Source organism: Stenella coeruleoalba (genome assembly GCF_951394435.1).
Source record: "Stenella coeruleoalba genome assembly, chromosome: 18".
NCBI classification, from domain to species: Eukaryota; Metazoa; Chordata; class Mammalia; order Artiodactyla; family Delphinidae; genus Stenella; species Stenella coeruleoalba.
Window position 1 is genome coordinate 9,054,974 of NC_137164.1, and position 22,756 is coordinate 9,077,729.

Genomic DNA, 22,756 nt, shown 5'->3' on the forward strand with positions numbered 1-22,756 from the left:
TAGAAATATGTAGTAACAATGAAGATGGAGAGAAGTGAATGGATTTGAGATTTCTTTATAAGTAGAATCTTAGGGCTAGATAAAGAGTTGTAGACTATGATGAAAGACTCTTAAAATTTCTGCTTTGAGCAAGTCAGCCTTTTACTGAGTTGGGAAAGGTAAAAGGAAGAGTAGACTTTGGGTTATGTTTTAAAATCCTTTATGGTATTGGTCTCAGTTACACTGACTTGTTATTTGGTAGATCTTTTTATATGTAAGATTCTAGGATTAAGTGCTTGTCTAGGGTTCGGAATGTAAGAAAAATATTTCTTGGCTTACAAGGTAATTGGGAATAAAAATGATAATAAATGAAAGCCTGTGAAATATTTAAAGCATTTCCTGTTATGAAGTAACCTACCACTTAAGGATCAGAATGTTCATTTTATTTTACATGTGTTTTACTCTAGCCGTGTAGGACGCTCCAAACAAGCCGCTACTAAAGAAAATGATTCAAGTGAAGAAGTAGATGTGTTTCAGGGTAGCTCTCCTGTCGATGAAAATCCACAGGAAGAAACAGAGGAAGAAGAAGTTTCTGCAGTAAATGTATGTGTTTATGAAAGTGCCATGTGTAATAGTATGGAATATAGACTTAGAGTTGGTAAATATTTGGTCAGGTCCATTTAGCACTTGCTGTTACTTAATAATTCTAAATATTTATATATTTTTCTTCATTAGTTTATAGTGTTTCATCTGCCAGCTTAGATAGTGGAGACTATGTCCTTTGTGAAAACCTGAAACCAAGTGAGAATAATAGACGTAGCCTAGTGAAAGTGTAAATGCCCAGTTTAAAACTGAATGCAGAGAGGAACAAGTGGCAGTCTGATGTCAACACTTTACGCATTTAAGTTCTTCCTGTATCTGTTATATATACTCTTGTTTCGTAAGTATTTGTTTGAGTTTCCCACTAGCTACTAGTAGTTAGTTGTATAGAATAAAATCATGTCTTTAACTAAAATTAGCTTTTGGAATTCATAAAATTGGTAATAGACACTTCTTTTACAGAGGTAGGAATGTGATGCTTCCTGAGATACTTTTTTTTTAAAGAAATGAATGGTTTTGCTGGTTACATCTCAGATTTTTTTCTCTTTGGAAGAAATATAATTAACACATTTAAGTAAGAGCTGTCATCTTCCTAACATTAATGGTGAATCTTTGGGTCAGCTCAGCCAGCCATCTTTGTTTGAGAAACCTGTGTTCTTTGATCAGGTCCCAGGGTTGATCCCTGCCCCTCTGTTCTATTTAATATAATCAGCACTTCTCTCTGCATCAGGATGCATTTATGTGAATGAATTAAGACCACAGATAAATATGTTGAATTATGGTCTCAAACTAGTTGGGCTTGTTTGTAAAGGGTTTTAGGGGGGTGTAAAAATAAGGCTGAAGAGTTGTACATAGTGACTGGTGTCTTCATCAAAGAAAAACTATACTGTAAATTAATTAAATTAAAATCCTGTTCTATTTGTATTCCTCTTGTTAATACTGATCTTTTTTGAACTAAAGTTTTATGCTTTCATTAGTACTTGCCAGTAAGTGGTAATATGTCTGAATTTCAGATTATTTATATGTATTTGATAGTTGTTATGATCCAAACTCAATAGCTGTTTTCTGAGAAAGACAGCTGTGAGCCTAAATTCATAAATATTAAATGTTTTCTTTTACTACAGAAACATAAGTAAAAAGGTGATATTTGCAATTGTTTTTCTTGCTGTTGGCATTGATTTCTGTTCATTTCTCTTTAAAATTATTAAATAGAAAAGTAAAATAGTTCTCTGTTTTGCTATCCTGAGAAAGGCTGTTTATGGGCATTCATGTATTATGTACGTCTAAATGTGTGATGTCAAGGCAGGAAGTTAACATAGGAGAAAGGTTTTGAGGAAAGAAAAGCAAAGAAAATCAAGAACATGTAAGAATAATGATTGGTTAAAAAATAATTACTGCTGTGTCTAATTAATATGTACCCATTTTAATTAAGCATCTGGTGATATTTCTTTCAAGGTACGGCGGCGAAGTTCTAAAAGAGAAAGGCGATGAACAAATGTCATTAATAACTTTCTATGTGAAAGCTTTGAAAAAAATAATTTTTTGTCAAGCTTCAGGCTGAGTAAAGCCTTTGATGCACAAAGTGGGACTGCTGAAGAGTGGACAGTTGGACCTTACTCTGATGACCTCATGTATTTGTGGTCACGTGCTTTAGCCATGCGCACGGTATAACATTGACTATGGAGTCTTGTGAAAAAGTCTAATGTGCGACGGCTATGTAGACATAAAGAAGAAACTTGTAAATATATTTTTTCTTCTTCTTTTTTTTTAATGTTTCTGACTTCTAAAGTGCTTGTATAGCTTTTATCTGCGGCTTTAAACTGACAGTACCCAGCTGTTTATTGGATCTATTGATTTGAAAAGAGTTTGTTAGGATAGATCTTAAGCAGTAATCTGTCAGTGTTTGTATTTGTATTCTCTGCAGTTTTACTGTGAAAATTTTTTTTCAACAAATGGTGTCATTTTCTTGATGTCACAATTTGTTGGAGAGTTAAAATGATCGCTTTCCCTTGTGTATCTTACCTAGTGTTTACTCCTGGGCACCCTTAATCTTCAGAGGTGCTAAATTGTCTGCCATTACACCTGAACAATGCCTCTGATGGGAGGACGCCACGCAAACTGTGGAATAGTCCTGAAGTTGTTTGATTATTTTACACCTCAGTATTGGTCCCAGAATTTTCTGGCCTTTCATGGCAAGGAAAATTTTAAAAAGAGAGAGATTTAAAATATTATAATTTTAAAGAGTGTGTTATAAAAATAATGTACTGAGTTCTTTATCCCATTTTATCATCCCTTTTCAGTTTTTATTAATCTACTGTATCAATAAAATTCTGCAGTTTGAATTAGTTTTTAATAGTCTAGAATGTTATTGTGTATAGATATTTCCTCTTGAACATTATATTCAGAAAATGCAAATTATTACACTATAATATAAAATCTGATATATACACATTAGAAATGTTTCAGTTCTCCATAACAGTGTAAAGTTAATCAGAAAGAAAAAAATTTTATTGATGCAGTGTGTCTTTATAAAGCTGTTCTTGAAAGCAAGTGTTTTGTATTTTATAGTGAGTTGCATGTTTATGAAAAAAAGTGCTGAAAATGGGATGTGCTCTTTTCTGTAAATTCGTATTTAGCCATAGTATATGATAGATTGCCCCATAACATAGTTTTTCATCAAGAGTTTATTATTGTACTTTATTTTGGAGCCAAAAATTGTTTCTGGGGGGGAGGGGCAGGGTGGGAGTGATATATCCAACTATATGAGCTACTGTAGGTTCACAATCTTATGAACTTCGAATGGAATTCCACTTTGTCCAGATTGGGAGAAGTGGAAATATATTTGGGTTTAGAGCATATCTTTTTTCTTTGTTGTAATCTACAAAATATAGAAACAAAGGCAGCATCCTTTATACAGTTTTATGAACTGTATTTTCAACCAAAACATATAGGTTACAACTTAATGCTTTCCTAAATTCATTTTAGTATTTCAGGTGCTGTTCTTTCATTTTTTCATGGTTACCATCAGAAAAGAAAATCGTGTTCTAACTTATTAAATTTATCACAATGGATAATGGAGCATTTTCATTTAATATGCCATTATGTTTAAGGTATATTTCCAAGTTGGTTATAATAGATGGGGGATATAATAAAGAAACTATTTTGGAAAGTGACATTTTACTATTTTCCAGTGTATATCACAATTGATGTGATTATTTTTCTTTTGAAGATTTCTTCATGTTTATGAAACGGCCTTTTATTTTTTAAAAAAAAGTTTTGAATTGTGTCTTGATCTCTCAATATTTAACTATTCTTCATCTACAACAGTACTGACACCAGTGATTATGGGAGGCTGCTGTATATCAAGGCAGCTAATGTTGGACCAAGATACAGTTGGTTTTTAAATGTGTCATTAGCTCAGTTCTCCCAAACACACTATTTCTATTTCCGCAGTACAAAGGCATGTTTTTAAATCTATAAAATAAAGAATAAGGGATAGCTTTGTATTTTTGTCGTTGACTAAATTGCACCGGAAATGTTTATGGGAGTATATCTTTAAGACCATTTTATAAAACAGTGAAAAAATGATTGTGGAGGATTTTTATTTGCATGATCATAGTTAACCAAATTTCACTGCACATTTAATTCTGTACATCAGTTCACAAAAAATGTTCATTGTAGATTTTGTTCAATGACAGTGAGTCTGTGATTTTATAACTTGTCTGTTCACTTTTTGGGAGGATTATGATGTAAATTTTCCATTTTTCTGTAGAAAAAATAGGTGCAATAATGATCAAAGTTTTGATGTCCTGAGTCATCTTAGGGGATTATCTCATTATGTTGAAACTTAACATTTCATGTACTAACATTTGGAGAACCACATACTGTAACTAAAGTAAAATTAAGTATGTGTAAAACGTTAATTGCTAACAGTGGTTAGCAAACTCTTCAGTGATAATGTTCATTTTGAAAATATATACTGTATAAAAAAGTTAAGAAAATATTTAACTCACTGTAACAAGTTCCATTATGAAGATCTTATGATTCTTCAGTGAGGTTGTCTTGCTGCACTCTGTAGCAAATCCGTTTAATCTACACTATAATAAAATTTCTTGCTGCAGTGCAACAGGAAGCTTTTTCAGTGATCTCCACTGTATATGTAAATTACAAATGTGGCTGTAAAACTTGTTCCGGGTATTAAAGGTTACATTACTTTCTGTATTTTCTTATAACTTGTAAGTTTGATTTTTGATTTTCCTTTTGCCCACTTAAAGAATGTCAGGAATTTAAGACTTTGTTTAACTTAGGCATATCTCCCCTACCACATAGTATTATGTCACCGTAATGAACAGTTGGTATTTAGATAGATAATCAATTTTCAGACACACTTTTGGATTTTCTGTGAAGTTGAATAAACATGAAAGCTAATATATAACTGTATTATTTTATTTATGTGAATCTATCTATATATATTTAAATACGTTTACTAAATGGAGGAAGGCACATTTTAGTGATTTTTAATTTTGGAGGCTTTGTTTCATAAAGAGGAAATATATTTCCTAGTAACATTTTTCAGACTTCTTGTTTAAACTTCTCATGCAACATCTTGGCTGGCAGAGACTTACTAAGTATTATTTAAAAGGTTGCATAACTGAAGAAAAGAAATGTATAATATAAACTTTAAAAGTAAACACTAAGAAAATAAGTTACTGTAGTGACAGTTTTATTAATTTGTTCAGTGAATATTTATTGAGTACCTACTATGTGCTAGGCTAGTTACAGAGGATATAGTGTGATCAGGATAGAATAAGTCTCTGCCTTTGTGGAGCTTACATTCTCCACAAAGAGGTGGGGGACTAAGGAAAACAATAAGTAATAATATATAATGTCATACTGTGAAAAGTATGGAGATTAGAAAAGGAAAGCAGGATAGAGAGTAGAAATGATTGGAGGAGAAGCTATTTTATATACTTAGAAGCTGCATTATTCAGTAAAATTTAGGTTTGTTAATGTCTTTATGATGAAGTGACACTTTTATAATTATAAAACATCATTTGTTAGCTGTATGAATACTTCATGCCTACTTTATCTGATAATTGATAGCCAGTTTTGTTTTAACTATTGGTTGCGTGACAAAACTTTTTCTGTTCCATTATTTTCAACCTGTTTATGTCCTTATGTTTAAAAGTGCATGTCATGTAAACATTTTATACTTTGGTCTTGTTCTTTTATCCAATCTTAGAATCTTTGTTCTTTAATTAGAGTGTTTAGACTATTTATTTTTGGTATAATCACTGATACTGTAGCTTTTATTGCTATTTTTTTGCCAATTTTTTCTTTATTCCTTTATTTTCTCCTTTTCCTACCTTCCTTTGGCTAGGTAAAGTACTTCTTACTATTCTGTCTCTTTTATTAGCTTTTTAGTTACACCCGATTGTATTATTATTTCAGTGGTTACCCTACAGATTATAATATCTGTATTTCACCTATTATAGTCTGCACTATATTAATGTTTTTGCCACCTTCTGAACAATGCAAGGATTTGAAAACAGTTCAATTTCATTTGCTGCGCCTCTACTCTTTGTGCTATAGTTGTTATATATTTTGTGGTTATAAATGTCGGAATATCTATGCTTTCAATAGTTTTCTTACTTGTTTATACATACATTTTTTCTTTGCACTTTTTTATTTTTTATTTTTTTTGGTAGTTTTGTGCTTCCATCTTAATTCATTTTTCTTAAGCCTGAAGAACTTTTAATATTGCTTATGCTGCAGGCCTGGGGGCAGTTAACTCATTCAGCGTTTGTTTGAAAGGTCTTAATCACACCTTCATTTTTGAAGGGTATTTTCCTTGGATATGGAATTCTAGATTGGCAGTTTTATTTATTTGGCAACTTAAAAGTTAGCATTCTGTTGTCCTCTGATTTTCATATTTTTTGTTGTAAGTCACCTTAAAACCTTTTTGTTCTTTGTAGGTAATGTGTGTTTTTTTTCTGGCTGCTTTTAGGATTTTCTCTTTATCTTTGTTTTTAGCAGTTTGACTGTGCTGAGCGTACTTATGTTTTTCATTTTATTTATCATGCTTGGGGTTTACTGAGCTCTTGAATCTGTGGGTTGAAGTATTCCATCATTTGTGAAAAATTATCCATTCACATATTGCTTCTACTCTATTATCACTTCTCTCTTTCTGACACTACAGTTATAAATATACTTTACTGTTTGTGTCCCATGTGCTTTTTATTTTCTTCCCTGATCTTTCTGCTTTTTTTTTTTTTTCTCTCTGTGCATCTGTTTGGGTGTTTTCTGTTGACCCATCTTTCAGATTTATCAAGCCTGCCTTCTGCACTGTGCAGTCTTCCATTTAATCAACCCAATTAATTGACTTCAAATATTGTATTTTTTAGTTTTACAATGTCCAGTTATATTTTATAGATTTCATTTTTCTTTTGAATGTCTCTGTCTTTTTACTCTTTCCTCCCATTTAAAAAAAATACAGCTGGCAAACATTTGAATTATATAACTAAGTCTAACATCTGCATCATCTGTGGATCTGATCCCATTGCCTAGTTCTTTTTTTTCTTGATTACTAGTCACATTTTTCCTGGTCACACTTCTTTCTCTCACTTTATAGGGCTTTTAATTTTTTCCCCTTCTGCAGGAGAATGTTTATAAAAGAACTGAAGGATTGAAGTTGATGTCATTTTCCACCAGGAGAGAATTTGCCTTGTTTTTCTGTTAGGCATTTTAGGGCTTGATTACCTCAATCCATGGAGTTGGGCTTGGGTTGCAGCTTTTGTTAGACTCAAACTTGTTTCAAAAGTCTTGGGAGTAAGACTTGTATTATGTGACACGCCTTGCAAGAATACCAGAGATGTCATTCAGCTTTTCTCTCCAGCCCAGCCTCTCAGCAGGAAGACTGTTTTACATAGGACAGGCAAAGAAGGTTCTTTGAGAAGGTGACATCTGATCATGGACTTCCATTAAGTGAAGGAATCAAGCCATATGGGGGGAAAAAGTATTATGGGCAGAGGGAAGAGTACGTACAAAAGTCCTTAGGGAAGAATAAGTACATCAAGGATTTCAAGAAGGCAGTGTTTCTGGAGTGAAAGTGACCAAGGGATAAAAGGGTAGGAGAGAAATTCAGAAGATAGCAAAGAATCAGATCATACCTGTATGCCTCTTGGGACTTTTGTTCAGAGTTTGATGGGAATCCACTGCAGGGCTTTGATGAGTAGGAGAGTGGCAAGATCTGGACCTGTTTTTCTTTCTTATTTTTTAATTAAAAAAAAATACTTTGGACTCAACATGTCTAAAACTGAGTGCATAACCTTTCCTTCCTGGATCTGGTCGTCTTTATATATCTGAAAATAGAACTAGCATTCAGCTAGCAATGCAGATCAGATATCTAGAAATTACCTCCCAACTCCTCTTCCTTATGCTCATATCCATTGTGTCATCAAGTCCTGTTGATTTTACCTTCTGATTATTCCTGGAATTTTTCTACTTTTTTTCATCAGTGTATTAAAAAAAAGTAGTTCTCATTTCTTTGTCTCCAAACTTGTCTGCTCACATTTGCTCTTGCCTGACCTCAAATTTATTTTCACAGTGTAGCCAGACTATATTTTGAAATACAGTGATCCTGTCAGCAGCAGCAACAGCAACAACCCTACAGTATAAACCCTCCAATCCCATAACACTACACCATTGCGTTTAGGATAATGTGCCCTACAAAGCTCAGCATCTTTGGTCAGTCCTATCCAGCCAGTCTTTTCTTCTTAGTCTCTGTCAGCTAGGCTAGTCTTTCAGTCCCCTTATACCTAGCTGCCAGAGGTACAAGTTATTAGGGTGCATATAAAGGTATATAGACATTCAAACGATAAAATAATAGTCTGTTCATTCTGCCTGGAGCACTCTTCCTTTTTCTGCTGCGTCTAGTTGTTTCATACACTACAAGTAAGAATTTTCCCTAGGAAGCCTTTCTAGATTTCTGTGATCAGGACAAACCCCACTGTTATCCGCCCCCTTAGTTTACCTCTTTATAGAGCTTATTAGCACAGTTGGCATTTGAATTGTTTGATTAACGCTTGTCCTACTGCCTCCAACATTGTAAACGACATGAAGACAGAGGTGGTGTTTTTTTTTTTTTTACTAGTTTATCTCTAGCACACAGCACAGTGCCTAGTGTACATAGTACTCAAAAACGTTTATTGAATAATTAAATTAACTTTACTTTATTAAAATGTAGATAAGACATTAAAAATTGTTCGATTTAAGACGAAGAAGTCTGTTAATTTATTGTGCCAGATAAACTTACTAAAAACTTTCCATACACTGTCATCTCATGTAGTCCTCACTGTAGCTCTGTGGTCATTGATGGTATGCCCTTTAACAGATGTGGGAACTGAGGGTCAGAGATTGTAATGGTTTACTCAAGATTCCTCATCTCTAAAGTGATGACTGAGGGGTCGATCACATGTGTTTTACTCCAAAGCTATGCCCTTTCGGTACTACCTCAAATATTAATCATCAAACCAACATTGATTGAATAAATATTAATAAGTCTTAAAGAAGTAGTGACGTAATTCTCAAATTATGTTGGAATTTCCGAGTCAAGGTGATAACCTAGCATTGGCCACATTTTATTGGATACTCTGTTACCTGTTTCCCTACATTATCTCCCATTGTGAGAAATGTGTATTATCAACATTTTATAAAGAAACCTAGACTTGCCCAAAGGTCACAGAGTAGAGCCAGAGTTGATGGTCTGAAGTAATACTTATGCCATTGGTTTGGACTAGAATTTAAATAACTTACTTAAACCCAGGCTGCTTTCTATTTATTGAAAGCATATAAAATGCTTCAGACAAATCTTAGATAGTGATGGATAAAAATGTAAATTTATTTACTTTACATAACTTACATTCTTTGGTGGATGGGTTTAACTGGTTCACTAGGTAGTCTTCTGCGTATGCCCCTTGGATGCCCCTAGTTATCATGAAAAAAATCCTGGAGAGGTGATAATACTGTTAGCCCCTTATAGATAGTATGTGGATGTTTGGAGCTTGGGTGCATACCGCACATGTTCATTTGGGAATTGAGATCAACTTGGCTGAAGGGGAGAACTTTATCTGCGTTGTGGTTGGGTAGTGGGGAGATGCTCTTGCAGAAGTATTTTGGGAGAACATAGTTTAGGGCTTTGAGTTACAAAGCCAGTTAAGGGAGCTACCGATGGATTTTCAGAGCAAAAGAAGGAAGCTAGGAAATTATTAGGACTTTTCACATGACCGCTTTAGAAGGGTGTGTAATACAGTTTAAGGGACTACAATATAGTTTAAGGGACTACTAAACTAGTCCAGTTAGTTCACTGTAAGATTAGCTTAGTAGTTTGCTCTGAAGAAGCAATTACCTTGCTTTTAAGCCTCAAACTGTTCATAACTAGTAATTGTTAGACCTGAGTTCTGTAGTTCCATTATTCAAATAAACAGACAACGTTCACAGTAAGTAACAGCCAGCTGAACGTCATTTTTGATTTAAAACCTTACACAGGTACTTCCTAAATCCTTTCCCATAGAAAGGAGGTAGAAACAACACAGGCATTCAGAGCAAAATATGAAAATCACCCTTCGTTTCACCTGATCAGGATTTCAGTCTCACTTCCTTGCTTATATATACCTGTATATCTTGTTTTTATGTAAGTGGGACCATACTATACCCTTCTACAACTTTTTCCTCTGCTAAATGTTTTTATAAAGCTATCAGCACATAAGAGTCTATTGCACCCTTTTAACAACTGCATAAGGTTCATTGTATACGTATGCCATGATTTATTTAATCACTGTTCTGTTGATGGGCATTTGGGTTATTTACATTTTTCACTGTTACAAATGATGCAGTAAATGATCTTTCCTGTTAATGTCTTTGTGCTGAAGTGCCAGATTTCCTTGTTCATATTCTTTGCGCGTTTTTCTATTTAGCTGTTTGTCTTTTTATCGTTGTTGTTTATCTCTGGGTAAAAAGGAAGGAGGTAGGGATGGGTTGTGGACTTCAGCCACACCATGTTACATTTTGTTACAAAAATATACTGTAGTTTTTGGCTAGCATATATGCTAAAAGTGAGCTTACGATCTTTCCATGAGCTCTTTACATATTCTCACATTATTCACTTGCTTGTTAAGTCCGTGGAAGATATCTTCTAGTTAGTCACCTATCAGTGAGCTTTTTTTTTGTTTTTTGGCCACACACCACACAGCTTGCGGGGGATCTTAGTTCCCTACAGGGGATTGAACCCAGGCCAAGGCTGTGAAAGCACCAAGTCCTAACGTACTGGACCACCAGGGAATTCCCATCTTTAAGGTTTTTTTAGTGGTGTCTTCTGTCATATAATGTGAGAGTTTTTCCTCTTTGTGAGCTCAAATCTGTCAGTATTTTTCAATGTGGCCTCTGAGTTTTGTGCTTACTACAAGATTTTGAAATTATTTTCCTGTTTTCTAATACGTACACTTTTTTTTTTTAACATTAAATCATTTACTCTACCTGGGGACTACTTTTGTATATAGTGTGTAATTATGGTCTAACTTAATTTTCTCCTAAGTGTATAGTTACTTTTCTTAACACAGTTTATTGTGTAGTTTCCTTTATCTCCACTGGTTTGAAATGCTACAGGTATCATGATGTAAATATCTTTATCTACCTGGACCTGGTTTTGGACTCATGTTTCATTGATCTCTTTGTCTCTGCCTATAACCAATATATAATGTAATTACTATACCTATATAATAAGTTTTTATATTTGGTCTGAGAAATTTTCCTAAATTTTAATTTTAACAGTGTCTTATTTGTTATTCTTGGCCATTCTTGTCATTTTCTCTTACTCAAAACATCAACGTCTTTACAATATTGAGTCTGCCCACTGAGATTTTTTTTAAAGTCCTTCCTTTCAATATAGTTTTACTATTTTCTTCATAAGAATAGGCTTTGCATCTTAAAAAATATATTTTATGAATTTTATTGTTATTGCTAACATTGTTATTCTATTTTCTAACTGGTTATACCCACTGTGTATGTTTTCAGCCACTTTGCTGAACTTTTTATTAGTTGTAAGACTTTTTCATTTAATTGTCTTGGATTTGTTAGATAGATAACACTCTCTGCAAAGAGTTTTGTCAGTATTTCAGATGTTCTGATATTTATTTATCATGTTTTTCTGGTCTAATTGTGTTGGTTGGCACTTCCAGAGCATTGTTAACTAGAAAGCAGCCTGTCTTTTTTCAGTTTAAGAAAGTTTCTATTACTGTCTAATCAGAGTTATTAAAAAATAAAATCTGGAATGTGTGTTGAATTCCATGTTTGCATGGCAGTTTATGTTTTAAAAAATATATAATTGTCAGTGTAATGAATTATATAAATAGATTTCATAAATAGAATCATCCTTGCTTGCTTTGGTAGGATTAACCCAGCTTGGTCATGCCATTAGATTTAGCGTGGTAACATTTTACTCATTATCCTTATATTCATGTCGGGTATTGAGGTTGGTTTGTGATTTTCTTTGTTATGTTCTCTTTACCTCCAGTATTGGTATGAAGGGTTTTTCCAGCCTTTAGAGTTAAGTTGGAAAGGTCTCTCTATTTGTCTATGAAACAGTTTATATAATGTAGGAATTATTTACTTTCTGAAATCTTGATAGAGCTCACATTTTACATTGTACATGGTGCTTTTCTTAGTTTTATTTTTTCAATTTTCAAGTAAAAAATATTTCCAGCATCCGGGAAATAATGTAGCAGACCATCATGATCTCATTCTCCAAGTTTAAAAGATGTTAATACTTCACCATATTTGTTTCAATTCTCGATAACTCCCCCCACCCCAACACGCGCGCATACACACGCACATGCACGCACACACACACATGCACGCACGCGCGCACAGGCACGCACACACACACTTTGTCTGCTCCCTCTGCCAGTGAGCAGTAAAATCTCTCAGGAATGTTTAGGAAGCAGTGTTTCTTTATTGTGTTTTAAGAATAAACATTCCATAATTGTGTCATAGATGATGTGGAGTGATTGCATTTGTGTCTGTCCTTTCATGGGGAGGAGAAACTCACTTTATGTAAAAACTACATTCCTATTTTGTTTTTTTTTTAAGAAGATGTAAAATACTAAAAGGTATAGTTAAAGCTTATAACCTTTTTTGATTCTTACCCCGTTTCTTCACTAAGCAGTAAATATCCTGATATTAATGTGTATCATTCCCATGCATGTTTTCATCCTTCTTTTACATATGTGTATTTTAAAAAGTGCATAGGAGTATTTTGTATATTTTTAAATTTTATGGGAAAAAATCCATTGTATCTATAATTTTGAAGCCTATTTTTACTCAGTACTGTGTCTTTGAGGTATAGGTATAGCCATGTTTGTTACATGTTGTTCTATATTTTCACGATTTAACATCTCTGAAATTAGGATGCTTCTTAAATCACGATGTCGTATTAAATTTGATGAAGTTCTGTAAATTCCTCTTAATTGCTTTTGTAAAGTATTCTATTGTTTGACTATACCACAGTTAATTCATTCTTATAGCAGTTAATCATTTTTCATATTTTTATTCTTATTATCAGATTGTTTACACTTTCATTATTACAGTCAGGGCCAAAGTGGGCATCCTTCCTGTCTCATAAATGGTTATTTTGAATGGGAATGTTGAGTTTAATGAATATGGGTATTCTACTTTCTAGGTATTGCCAAATTACATTCCAAAGTGGTTGTCTTACTTTATACTCCCACCAGCAGTGTATAAGAGCTGTTATTTGCTTTTAATTTTTAGATTTGAATCCCTTTGAAATTAACTTTGTATGTAGTGTGAGTTAGGGTCTTACTGTATCTTTTTCTAATGCATAGCCATTCACCTCAGCACTATTACTTACTAAATAGTTCATTCTTTCTACTTTGATTTAAATGCCATAGCTGTCATATACCAAGTGCCTTTATATGTTGAGAATATATTTAAAATAATATAATATTTACGTTTATAATGTTTCTAGGCTCTCTTTTGTCTTCCATTAGTTTATGTAAGTACTCCTGCAACTAGTATATTTTCATTACTGTAGTTTTATAGTAGGGCATCTCCCTTATTACTACTGTTCAAAATTGTTTTGGCTATTTTTGTCTTTTTACACCTGCACATGAATTTAAAATCAGGTTGCCAAATTCTGGGAGAAGTCCTTAGGATTTTTACTGGAATGGCATTGAATTAAAAGAAATTTTTTTTTGGAGAGAATGGTCATTTTTATGATATTGAAATCTTTCCATCCATGAATTGGGTTGGTTGGTGTCTTTTATATCCATAAGTAAAAGTTTACTTCACAACAATCTTGCAAACTCTATTTTTCTTTAAAATTACTTTTTCTCATTGTTGCTGTTGGATAAGGAACACTGGCTTAGTCTATCCTCACTCCTTTACCCTTACTCCTTTGGGGCCTAAAAGCTTTTTTAAGAGCTGAAGCTTTTATTATCTTTTTAGCTTCTTTATGGTTAGTTAATCCAAGTTTTTCAGTCTTCCTGAAGTGAAATTTTGGTAACTCATGTTTTCCCTAGCAGTTGTGCATGTCTAGATTTAAAAATTTGTTCAAGTAGGCTACTTTATATCGTACATCTCCTCTGCAGCATCTCTTATATATTTATTTTTTCTGGGTTCAAAAAAATTTTTTTTATCTTTTTTTTTCCCCTCTATCCTTGGATTTCCTTGACTAAGAACCTGCTTTAGTTTTTATTGATTGAGCATTTTGTTGCTGTTACATGTTATTTCTGTAATTTCTGCAATAATCTTCATTCCTTTTTTCAAATTTATTTGAATTTATTAATTCTTCTTTTAGTCTCTTGGGGTATATACTCAGTTCATTTACCTTTAGTCTGTCTTTAATAATATATACATTTCTCTTCTGACTATGGCTTGATTACATTCCAAAGGTTTTGTTTTGTAGTGTTCCCCATTATTATTCAATTTCTAAATAGCTTGTAATTTTTCTTTTGAGTCTTAAGCTTAGTGGGACTTTTTCTCCCAGCAGACTTTTAAAAAATTTTGAGTAGATAGGGTTGGGCATGGTGGTGGTGATTTTGTTATCTTTTTGTGATTAATTTCTAATTTAACTGAATGTAGGCTAAGAATGTCACTTGTGTAATTTTACTTCTTGGTCTGTATTGAGAGATTTTTGTTGTCTGTTTCCATATGTGCCTGAAAAGAAGGTTTATTTAGGTTTATTCACAGTGTTTTGTGTACCAACTTGTGTGTATGTATGTGTGTTTTAGATTGAGCTTGTTTATTGGGTTATTTAAATTTATATATCTTGGTTTTATCATCTGTCAAACCTGTTTAGGAGATAGTTTTTTTTTTTTTTTTAACTTCATATGTTTCAGAGTTCGGGTCTTAGAAGTTCTATGACTGATATAAATATTTGATACCCTTTTTTCAAGCTTCCCTCTGTCATTTTGTTTTATATCTGATTTTAAAACAGCGTATAGCTATCTTTACTGTTTTTTTTCCTTCATTTTCTCTGTTCTGTTTCTGGAATTCTTTTTAGATATTTAGAGTTTTTCGAATTGTCTTCCACATCTAAACTTTACCTTTGCAACGCTATTCTCTAGCCTGTGTTTTGGGCTATGGTTCTTCTTAAAAGATTTGTTTTTCTTTCCAGAATTTGCCAAAATTTTATGTTTCTTTCTCTTGTGGATTTATCTGGAGTATGTGTGCGTGTTCTTATCCGCTTTCATTTTATGAGGGAAGATAGTTGCCAGCACCTAATCTTCTGTCTGGATCCAGTGGAATTCCATCTTCATTCCAGCACTTATGTTGTGTCCCTACCCATTTTCTTTTTGTTTGCTGGGGAAATGAAAGTTTCTTAAGCTTATACTTAATGCATCATCTCTGACTGAGCCTTCCAGGGCTGCTTTAAAGAAAACAAAACAAAAACTACTTTTAGCAAGTCTGGTTATGTTACTGCTGCTTATCACTGTAAGTTGGAGTCACGTCAGTTCCTCGGGGGCTTCTGCTGTCCAGTTTTACAGAATTGTTATTGTAGATCACCAATGACCAAATCCAGTCCTTTCTTCTCAATCCTCTTTCTCCAGGACTTCTCTATATCACTTGCTTTTTGACTGGCCCTTGTGACACTGTTAGAATAGGATTTTCTTCCTACCCTTCTGCATGTCTGTTATTTTCAGTAGTGGTTTTTCTTTTCACCCACTCCTTAATTGGCATTGTAACTTAATGTAAGAGTTATGAACTTTCCTCTTTCTAAAGGCAAAAAAGTTTTGCTGAATTCTGCACAGTAGAAATTGTACTTTCAGTATCCATTGAGAAAATTTATATAGTCATAATAAGTAGAGCCACATCACAAATATATTTAACTTACACACTAATTTTAAAACCTACTCCCCCTGAAAGATATGGCTCTACTAGCTTCTTTAATCTCCTCAGCAGCATATAATATAATAAGGTTGAATAAGTGGAATTCCCCGGTGGTCCAGTGGTTAGGACTCCGCGCTTTCACTGCCAAGGGCACAGGTTTAATCCCTGGTTGGGGAGCTAAGATCCCACAAGCCAAGTGTTGTGGCAAAAAAAAAAAAAAAAAAAAAAAGATTGACTAAGTGTATAAAATGCAAATATTTAAATAAGATGAAGTAAATATTGCAAGAAGCAATATCTACCTATTTTCCATTCACCAGTGTTTTCATAGCTATTTTAAAGGCAGAGTTGTTTGGATACCCTGACATCCTTTTGTGCCTTTCATAGGTTTAGGGCATTGGTTCTCAAATTTTAGTGTGCATGGAAATCACTGCTTGGGGTTAAGTATATAAAATCATGGGAGATGTAAGGGATTTTAAGGGTACTTTCAGCTATACCCAAGTTTGTATGGCAACTTTAGATTTGCCACAGTCAGTAAGTTTTTATTCCTATCTACATACATTTGAATGATATTACTACATATATGGAAAATACATTTATTGAAACTTTATGTAGATGTAGGTCTGTTCATTCCATGTGATACTCCAGGTGTAAAGGAAAGTGTAGACAAATAGCTATAACAGAGCTTTCGTTTTACTGGCTCTGCAGATGTAACAGATGTATGATCTTAGGCAAGTTATTTTACTTGTCTGCACTGCAGTTTCCTCACCTGTAAAACGGGAGTAAATAGCTTAAAAAAAAAAAACCCTCAAAGTGTAGTCAATCAAATTATTTAAAATTATGTGTAAAAAAAAAAGATCTGTGGATGATAAAGTCCTCAGTTATCAGTAATTCAGTTATTGGGATCTTTACCCACTTTTGGACAAGAGGGTAATTTTTGGTCCTTAAAGAAAATACATTTAACTGAAAAAGCAAGATACAGTCATGGGGAACTGAGAGTTCCATGTGGGTGTGTGTATGTTAGGGTATCTATATTATATTTACTGCTTTGGAACAGAGGTAGGGAATATACAAACTATGTTGCCGTCTTCTGTCCACCTTCGGTGGTTTCTCAAATCCTGACCATTGCTCATTGTCCAAATGATAGTTCATCTTGCGCACTGATCTTGTTGGATTTTTTTTTCCAGTATTTAAAAATTGTGGAAAAATTCACTTAACAAAATTTACCATCTTAATCATTTTTTAAGGGCATAGGTCACTGGTATTAGTTACATTCATAGTGTGCAGCCAGCACCACCATCAATTTCCAAAACTTTTTTTTTTTAAAAACAGAAACTCTATACCCATTAAACAATAATTCCCCATTTCCCCCTCCTCCCAGCCCCTGGCAACCACCATTCATCTATCAGTGGACACTTGAGTTGCTTCCACATTTTAGCTATTGTGAGTAATGCTGCTGTGAACGTGGGTGCTACAATTATCTCTTCAAGATCCTGCTTTCCGTTCTTTCGGGTATATACCCAGAAGCTGGAATCTGAGTCATGTAGTAATTGTTTAAAATTTTTTGAGGAGCCTGCATACTGTTTTCCACAATGGCTGTGCCATCTTACATTCCCAACAGTGCACAGGGTTCTGGTTTCTTCACACCACTGATTCTGTTTTGATTCCTATTTATTATATCTCTGCTGTAATCCAAACCAAACCTGAATCTGAGACTAAGCCCTGTGCCTTCTGCTTATGACTTGTTAAACTTTAGCTTTTCCTTTTAAATGGCCCAACTTGATACCTTGGGTAGAGACCTTCATGGAATCTTATTTATCCCACTGTTTAAAACCAGAAGACTTTTTTTTTCTTTCCATACCAGTGCAACCATTGAAAAGGATTAAAATAAGTAGAAAACAAGAATACTTCATATTGAGTTAAGCAAAGAAACAGCCATAAGTGTATGCCACAAATTACAAAGAATATCAGTGTTATTTTATATTAAAATAATTTTTAATTTTTATAAATAATGTACATAGTTGGGAAAATCTAGTATTATGGAGTGGCCTTCAATAAAATGTCCCAAACTCTCAGAACAATAAATCTCCTGAATCCCAGCCCCACCCCCGTGCTTTCCCCTGAACCTCTCCCTTGGAGCTTTGTCTTTCTGTGCAGCTCTCATTCTGGATTTTCCTTCTCTTAGAATCTGTTTCCTAGATCTCATGTCACCCTCTTAGATTATTTCCTTACTTTGCTGGAATTCACCTTCAAGTAAACTCCTAAGAAAGAAAAGGTTATGGGAAGGAAACTTTGTGAGTATTTGAATGTCTGAAAATATATTTATTCTACATTCACATTTGTCATTTGTCCTGAATACAGCTCCCACCTCTCGTTGGAGAAGTGTCAGTGGCACTGTAAGATGAGCCTGGGAAAGGGATATGTATTGGTGTGGCTCTCCAGGAAATTCCACTTGCCACAGTGAGTGACTTAGCAACAGGTGTGCTTGCCTCTTTTAGTTTCTGGTTCCTCCTTCATTGCCTGACACTGGTTCTCAGTTCCATTTTTCCTGTGAGCTCTAGAGCTTTTGGAAACGTTGACCTTTCCAGCCGCTGATCCTTAGCTCCTATTCCATGCGTGTCAGTTTTCCTCCCCTTGGCTTTCTTTTTGTACTTCACTGCTACCTTTGGTCCACATATCCCTGACACTTTGATATGCCTGTAGAGCTTAAGTAGGAGAAATAATGCTCGCAGTTACCGTAATCCAATCCAAAAGCCAAATGCAACAGAAGTAATTATTCCTCTTTGCCTGTAAAGTTTTATATTTCCCCTCTTCTCTACTTAAGTCTACAAAATTTTCTGCTGCACAACAAAAACAAAAAAAATCTCACTAAAGCTAGAGCATTCAAATGCAGAGTGACTAATTTAAAAGAAAATGGTTTGCATTTGAAGGGGCTTATTTTCTTGGCAGAAGGATTTCAAATGTGGAGCTTCGCACTTTCCTGGTGGCGCAGTGGTTGAGAGTCCGCCTGCCGATGCAGGGGACACGGGTTCGTGCCCTGGTTCGGGAAGATCCCACATGCCGCGGAGCGGCTGGGCCCGTGAGCCATGGCAACGGGAGAGGCCACAACAGTGAGAGGCCCGCGTACCGCAAAAAAAAAAAAAAAAAAAGTGGAGCTTCCTTCATAGATTGATGTGTTTAGACATCAGTGAGTAAGGTGCAGAGCTGTTTAGAGCTCAAGGATGTGGAGCCACGACCAGAGGAAGACTAAATAAAATACAGACTCCCCCCTCTCCCCGCCCCCGCCCAGAAGTGGTGTTGCTGTGAATAGAATGTGCAGTTTGAGAATTGGTCAGAAAAGATATGAGCGATCTTACATATAAGGGAAGATGTAAAATAGCTGATTGTGTGGGGAGGAAGAGAGGATTGATTTTCTCAGATCAAAAGCCATGCTTCGAGCACCACCCCATCGCACGCGTTGTGAGGGTTTGCTGGGCGTCCTAGCCCAGGCTAGGGAGCTGAAGAGGCCCAAGACAGCTGGAGGGAGGCTGCGCCTGGGCAGTGCCTGAGAAGTGATACCCTCCGGTCTGCTGGCCTGGCTGGTCCACAGCACAGAATCCTGGGCACCAGATGTGGAACTTGGGTAAGGGAATAGCTTGGGGTCATTTTTTAAAAAGAGATTTTGTCCAAGAAAGAGGCCTGCCAGGGTAAGGACTGCTCATCAGTCAGAGTTTTGGGGGATTCCAAGAGCCAGAGGTGAGGAGGGGAATCCGGAGAGCACCCAGGAGTACTTTATTATTATCTCTTGAGTCCTCCTGGAAACTGTGGTATCACTACTATTATTATCAACATTTACAAATGAGGTAACCCACCGAGACTCAGGGATTCTGATAACAAATGTACCAAATTTATAATCTGGTTCAGATGGCCTCTGGTATTGGCACCCCGGGACATGGGGGACCCTGACCACAGAAGAAGGTGACCCGACGCCTTGGGCTCCAGACTTCGCTCCTCCCTCGAGGGCCCTTCGGGAAGGATCCCTTTAAGGGTGATCACAGACAGGCTCCTTTTCACCTTGCAGGCCGGGTCCCCGTGCCTTGGACTCCGGATACCGGATTCCAGGTACTGCCGGGTCACACCATGGTCCCCCTGACCTCCCTGCCTCCCTCTCCCCACTTGACTTTCAGAGCTGAGTGTTCCCTCCCCGCCCGGCAGGGGGCGCGCGCAGAACCGCAGGTGAAATCACCGTCTGGGTGCCTCCTGAGTGGGCGCTTTTCATCTTCTACTCTGCGCGGGTGTCACGGATTGTTTTGTTCTTTCGCGGAGCCCTAGACAAAATTCCAGGACAACTGAAAGGCATTTAACAACCCATTAATCTTGGAAGTGCCACACAGAAAATGACAAGGCTGGATCTAAATTTAGGTCTGTCTGGGTCCCTAATCTGATCTGTCTCTCTCTGTTTCTACAGAGATACACATATTGTCTGTACATATATGTGTATGCATGGAATAAAGTTCAAAAGGAAACCCGACATCTTAACCTTGGGGGATAGGTATTACTATTGGTGGTTTTAAAAATAATTGAGCAGAAAAGTCACAGAGTTTTTTAATTGATAAAACAGATACATGAAGAGTCTGTGGAAAATGATCAAAGCAAAGGTGGAGATGATGGGAGTAACTGACTTCGGAAGACAGTGTCAGGTGTTTTCAGACAAGAGTGTTATGCTGAGTGAGCTATGGACCTGTTGTCCTGGATCAGTTTCCATGTAGCTTTGACTTCATTTGACATGTAAAACCATAAGGAACTCCTTTATGTTAAAGAAAAAAATAATTGAAAATGTTTTCTTAAAAAAAACTAAAATTTTATTATTGATTTAAACGCTAAAAAAGTTCATTTCTTCCCTGATATCAGAGTGAAACCCATGCTTTAAAAAATACTGCATTGAAAATTAAAGGGTGGAAAAATATACCCAGCAAATAATAACAAAATGAAAGCTGAGCAAGGTATATGAGGAAGAGATACCTTAAGACAAAAAAGCATTATCACTACATAAAAAAAAAAGCATTATCACTACATAATAATAAAAGGATCATTTTACTGGGAATATATATTCTAAATTTGTGCACTAATAAAATAGCATAAAAAATATAAAGACTAAGGGACAAATCCATTTTAATAGGTCAGTTCATTCAATTATTAAGTTAAACAAAAAAATCAGTAAAGATACAGAATATTGAACAAAACAATATGTTGGTCAATTAGTGTGATGGGCCATAAACTTTGATAATACACATTTTTCTCAAGCACACATGGATACTTTACAAAAATTGACCATCTATTAGCCCATAAAGCAATTCTCAACAAATTTCAAAGAACTGATATTATGTGAACCACATTTTGTTTTCTGACTGCAATTCCATAAAGATAAGATTAAAATTTCCATACATCTGAAGACTGAGAGAATATATCATAAGGGAAATTTAAAATTTTAGTATCATCCATGATGATAATACATTATCAGCCATTATGAGATGGAGCAAAAGCAGTACTTAGAGATTTATAGCATTAAATGTTCCATTAGAAAAGAAGTCTGAAAATTAGTAAGTGAAACACCTAACTTAAGATATTAGAAAATAAAATAATTCTTTAAAAAGTAGAAGGAGGGCTTCTCTGGTGGCGCAGTGGTTGAGAATCTGCCTGCTAATGCAGGGGACACGGGTTCGTGCCCTGGTCTGGGAGGATCCCCCATGCTGCGGAGCAACTAGGCCCGTGAGCCACAATTACTGAGCCTGCGCGTCTGGAGCCTGTGCTCCGCAACAAGAGAGGCCGCGATAGCGAGAGGCCCGCGCGCACCGCGATGAAGAGTGGCCCCCACTTACCACAACTAGAGAAAGCCCTCGCACAGAAACGAAGACCCAACACAGCAAAAATAAATTAATTAATAAACTCCTACCCACAACGTCTTCTTAAAAAAAAAAAAAAGTAGAAGGAAGGAAGAGCAGAAATCAAAGAAATAGAAAACAAACATGACAGACTTAACAAAGCCAACAATTGATTCTTTATAAAGAATCTATTGATTTTATTAGATACATGTAATGGAAAAGTCACAAATAAGGTTAGGAATGAAAAGGGGGACATATGTATAGACACAGAAAGATTTAAAGATAAGAATACTGTGCACAACTTTATGCCAATTAAATTGATATTCTAGATAAAATTGACAAATTTCTTTAAAAAAAACAACTGAGGAAAGAAGAAAAGTAAAGTTTGAATTATAGAGAATCAGTAAAGCTATCCCTAAAAAGAAACAACCAGGCCCCGATTATTTATAGACAAGTTCTATCAAAGTTTCAGGAGACCCTGTAGAGAACAGAAAAAGAGTTTACTCCCTACCTCATGACATAAGCTATGACACTGTTATAAGTTAGATATCAAAACAACACAAAGATAGCATGGGAAAGACCCCAGGCCAATTACATTTATGAACGTAGATTAAAATTCCTAAACACTAACAACTGAATCTAGCCATATACTTTTAAAAAGAAGAAAAAACTAACGGGGTTTCTATAATTCCTGGGTTTATTCCAGGAATTCTTTTTAATAGATTAAAAGCAAAACACATGATCATTTCAATAGATTCAGAAAAAGCATTTGGTAAAACTAAACACATTCTAAATAAAAACTCAGAAGAGAACTGCCTTAATCTGATAAAGAATATCTACCAATCACAAATATGATTTTCCATAAGGAATTATTAGAAACATTTCGCTTTAAAATTAGGAATAAGACACATATGCAT

General features: G+C 35.1%; 1 protein-coding gene across 7 annotated transcripts in view; it reads left to right on the forward strand.

Annotated features, from left to right (window-relative positions):
• PDS5B (PDS5 cohesin associated factor B) overlaps positions 1-3,284 on the forward strand; it is a 194,971-nt gene extending 191,687 nt beyond the window's left edge. For all 7 annotated transcript variants that reach the window (XM_079902880.1, XM_079902882.1, XM_079902885.1 and 4 more), the window contains 2 exons: positions 447-582; positions 2,035-3,284. In XM_079902880.1, coding sequence (XP_079759006.1) covers positions 447-582; positions 2,035-2,070 — 172 coding nt within the window. In that variant the 3' untranslated portion in view covers positions 2,071-3,284. The remainder of the gene's footprint in view (positions 1-446; positions 583-2,034) is intronic.
• The last annotated feature ends 19,472 nt before the right edge of the window (positions 3,285-22,756 follow it).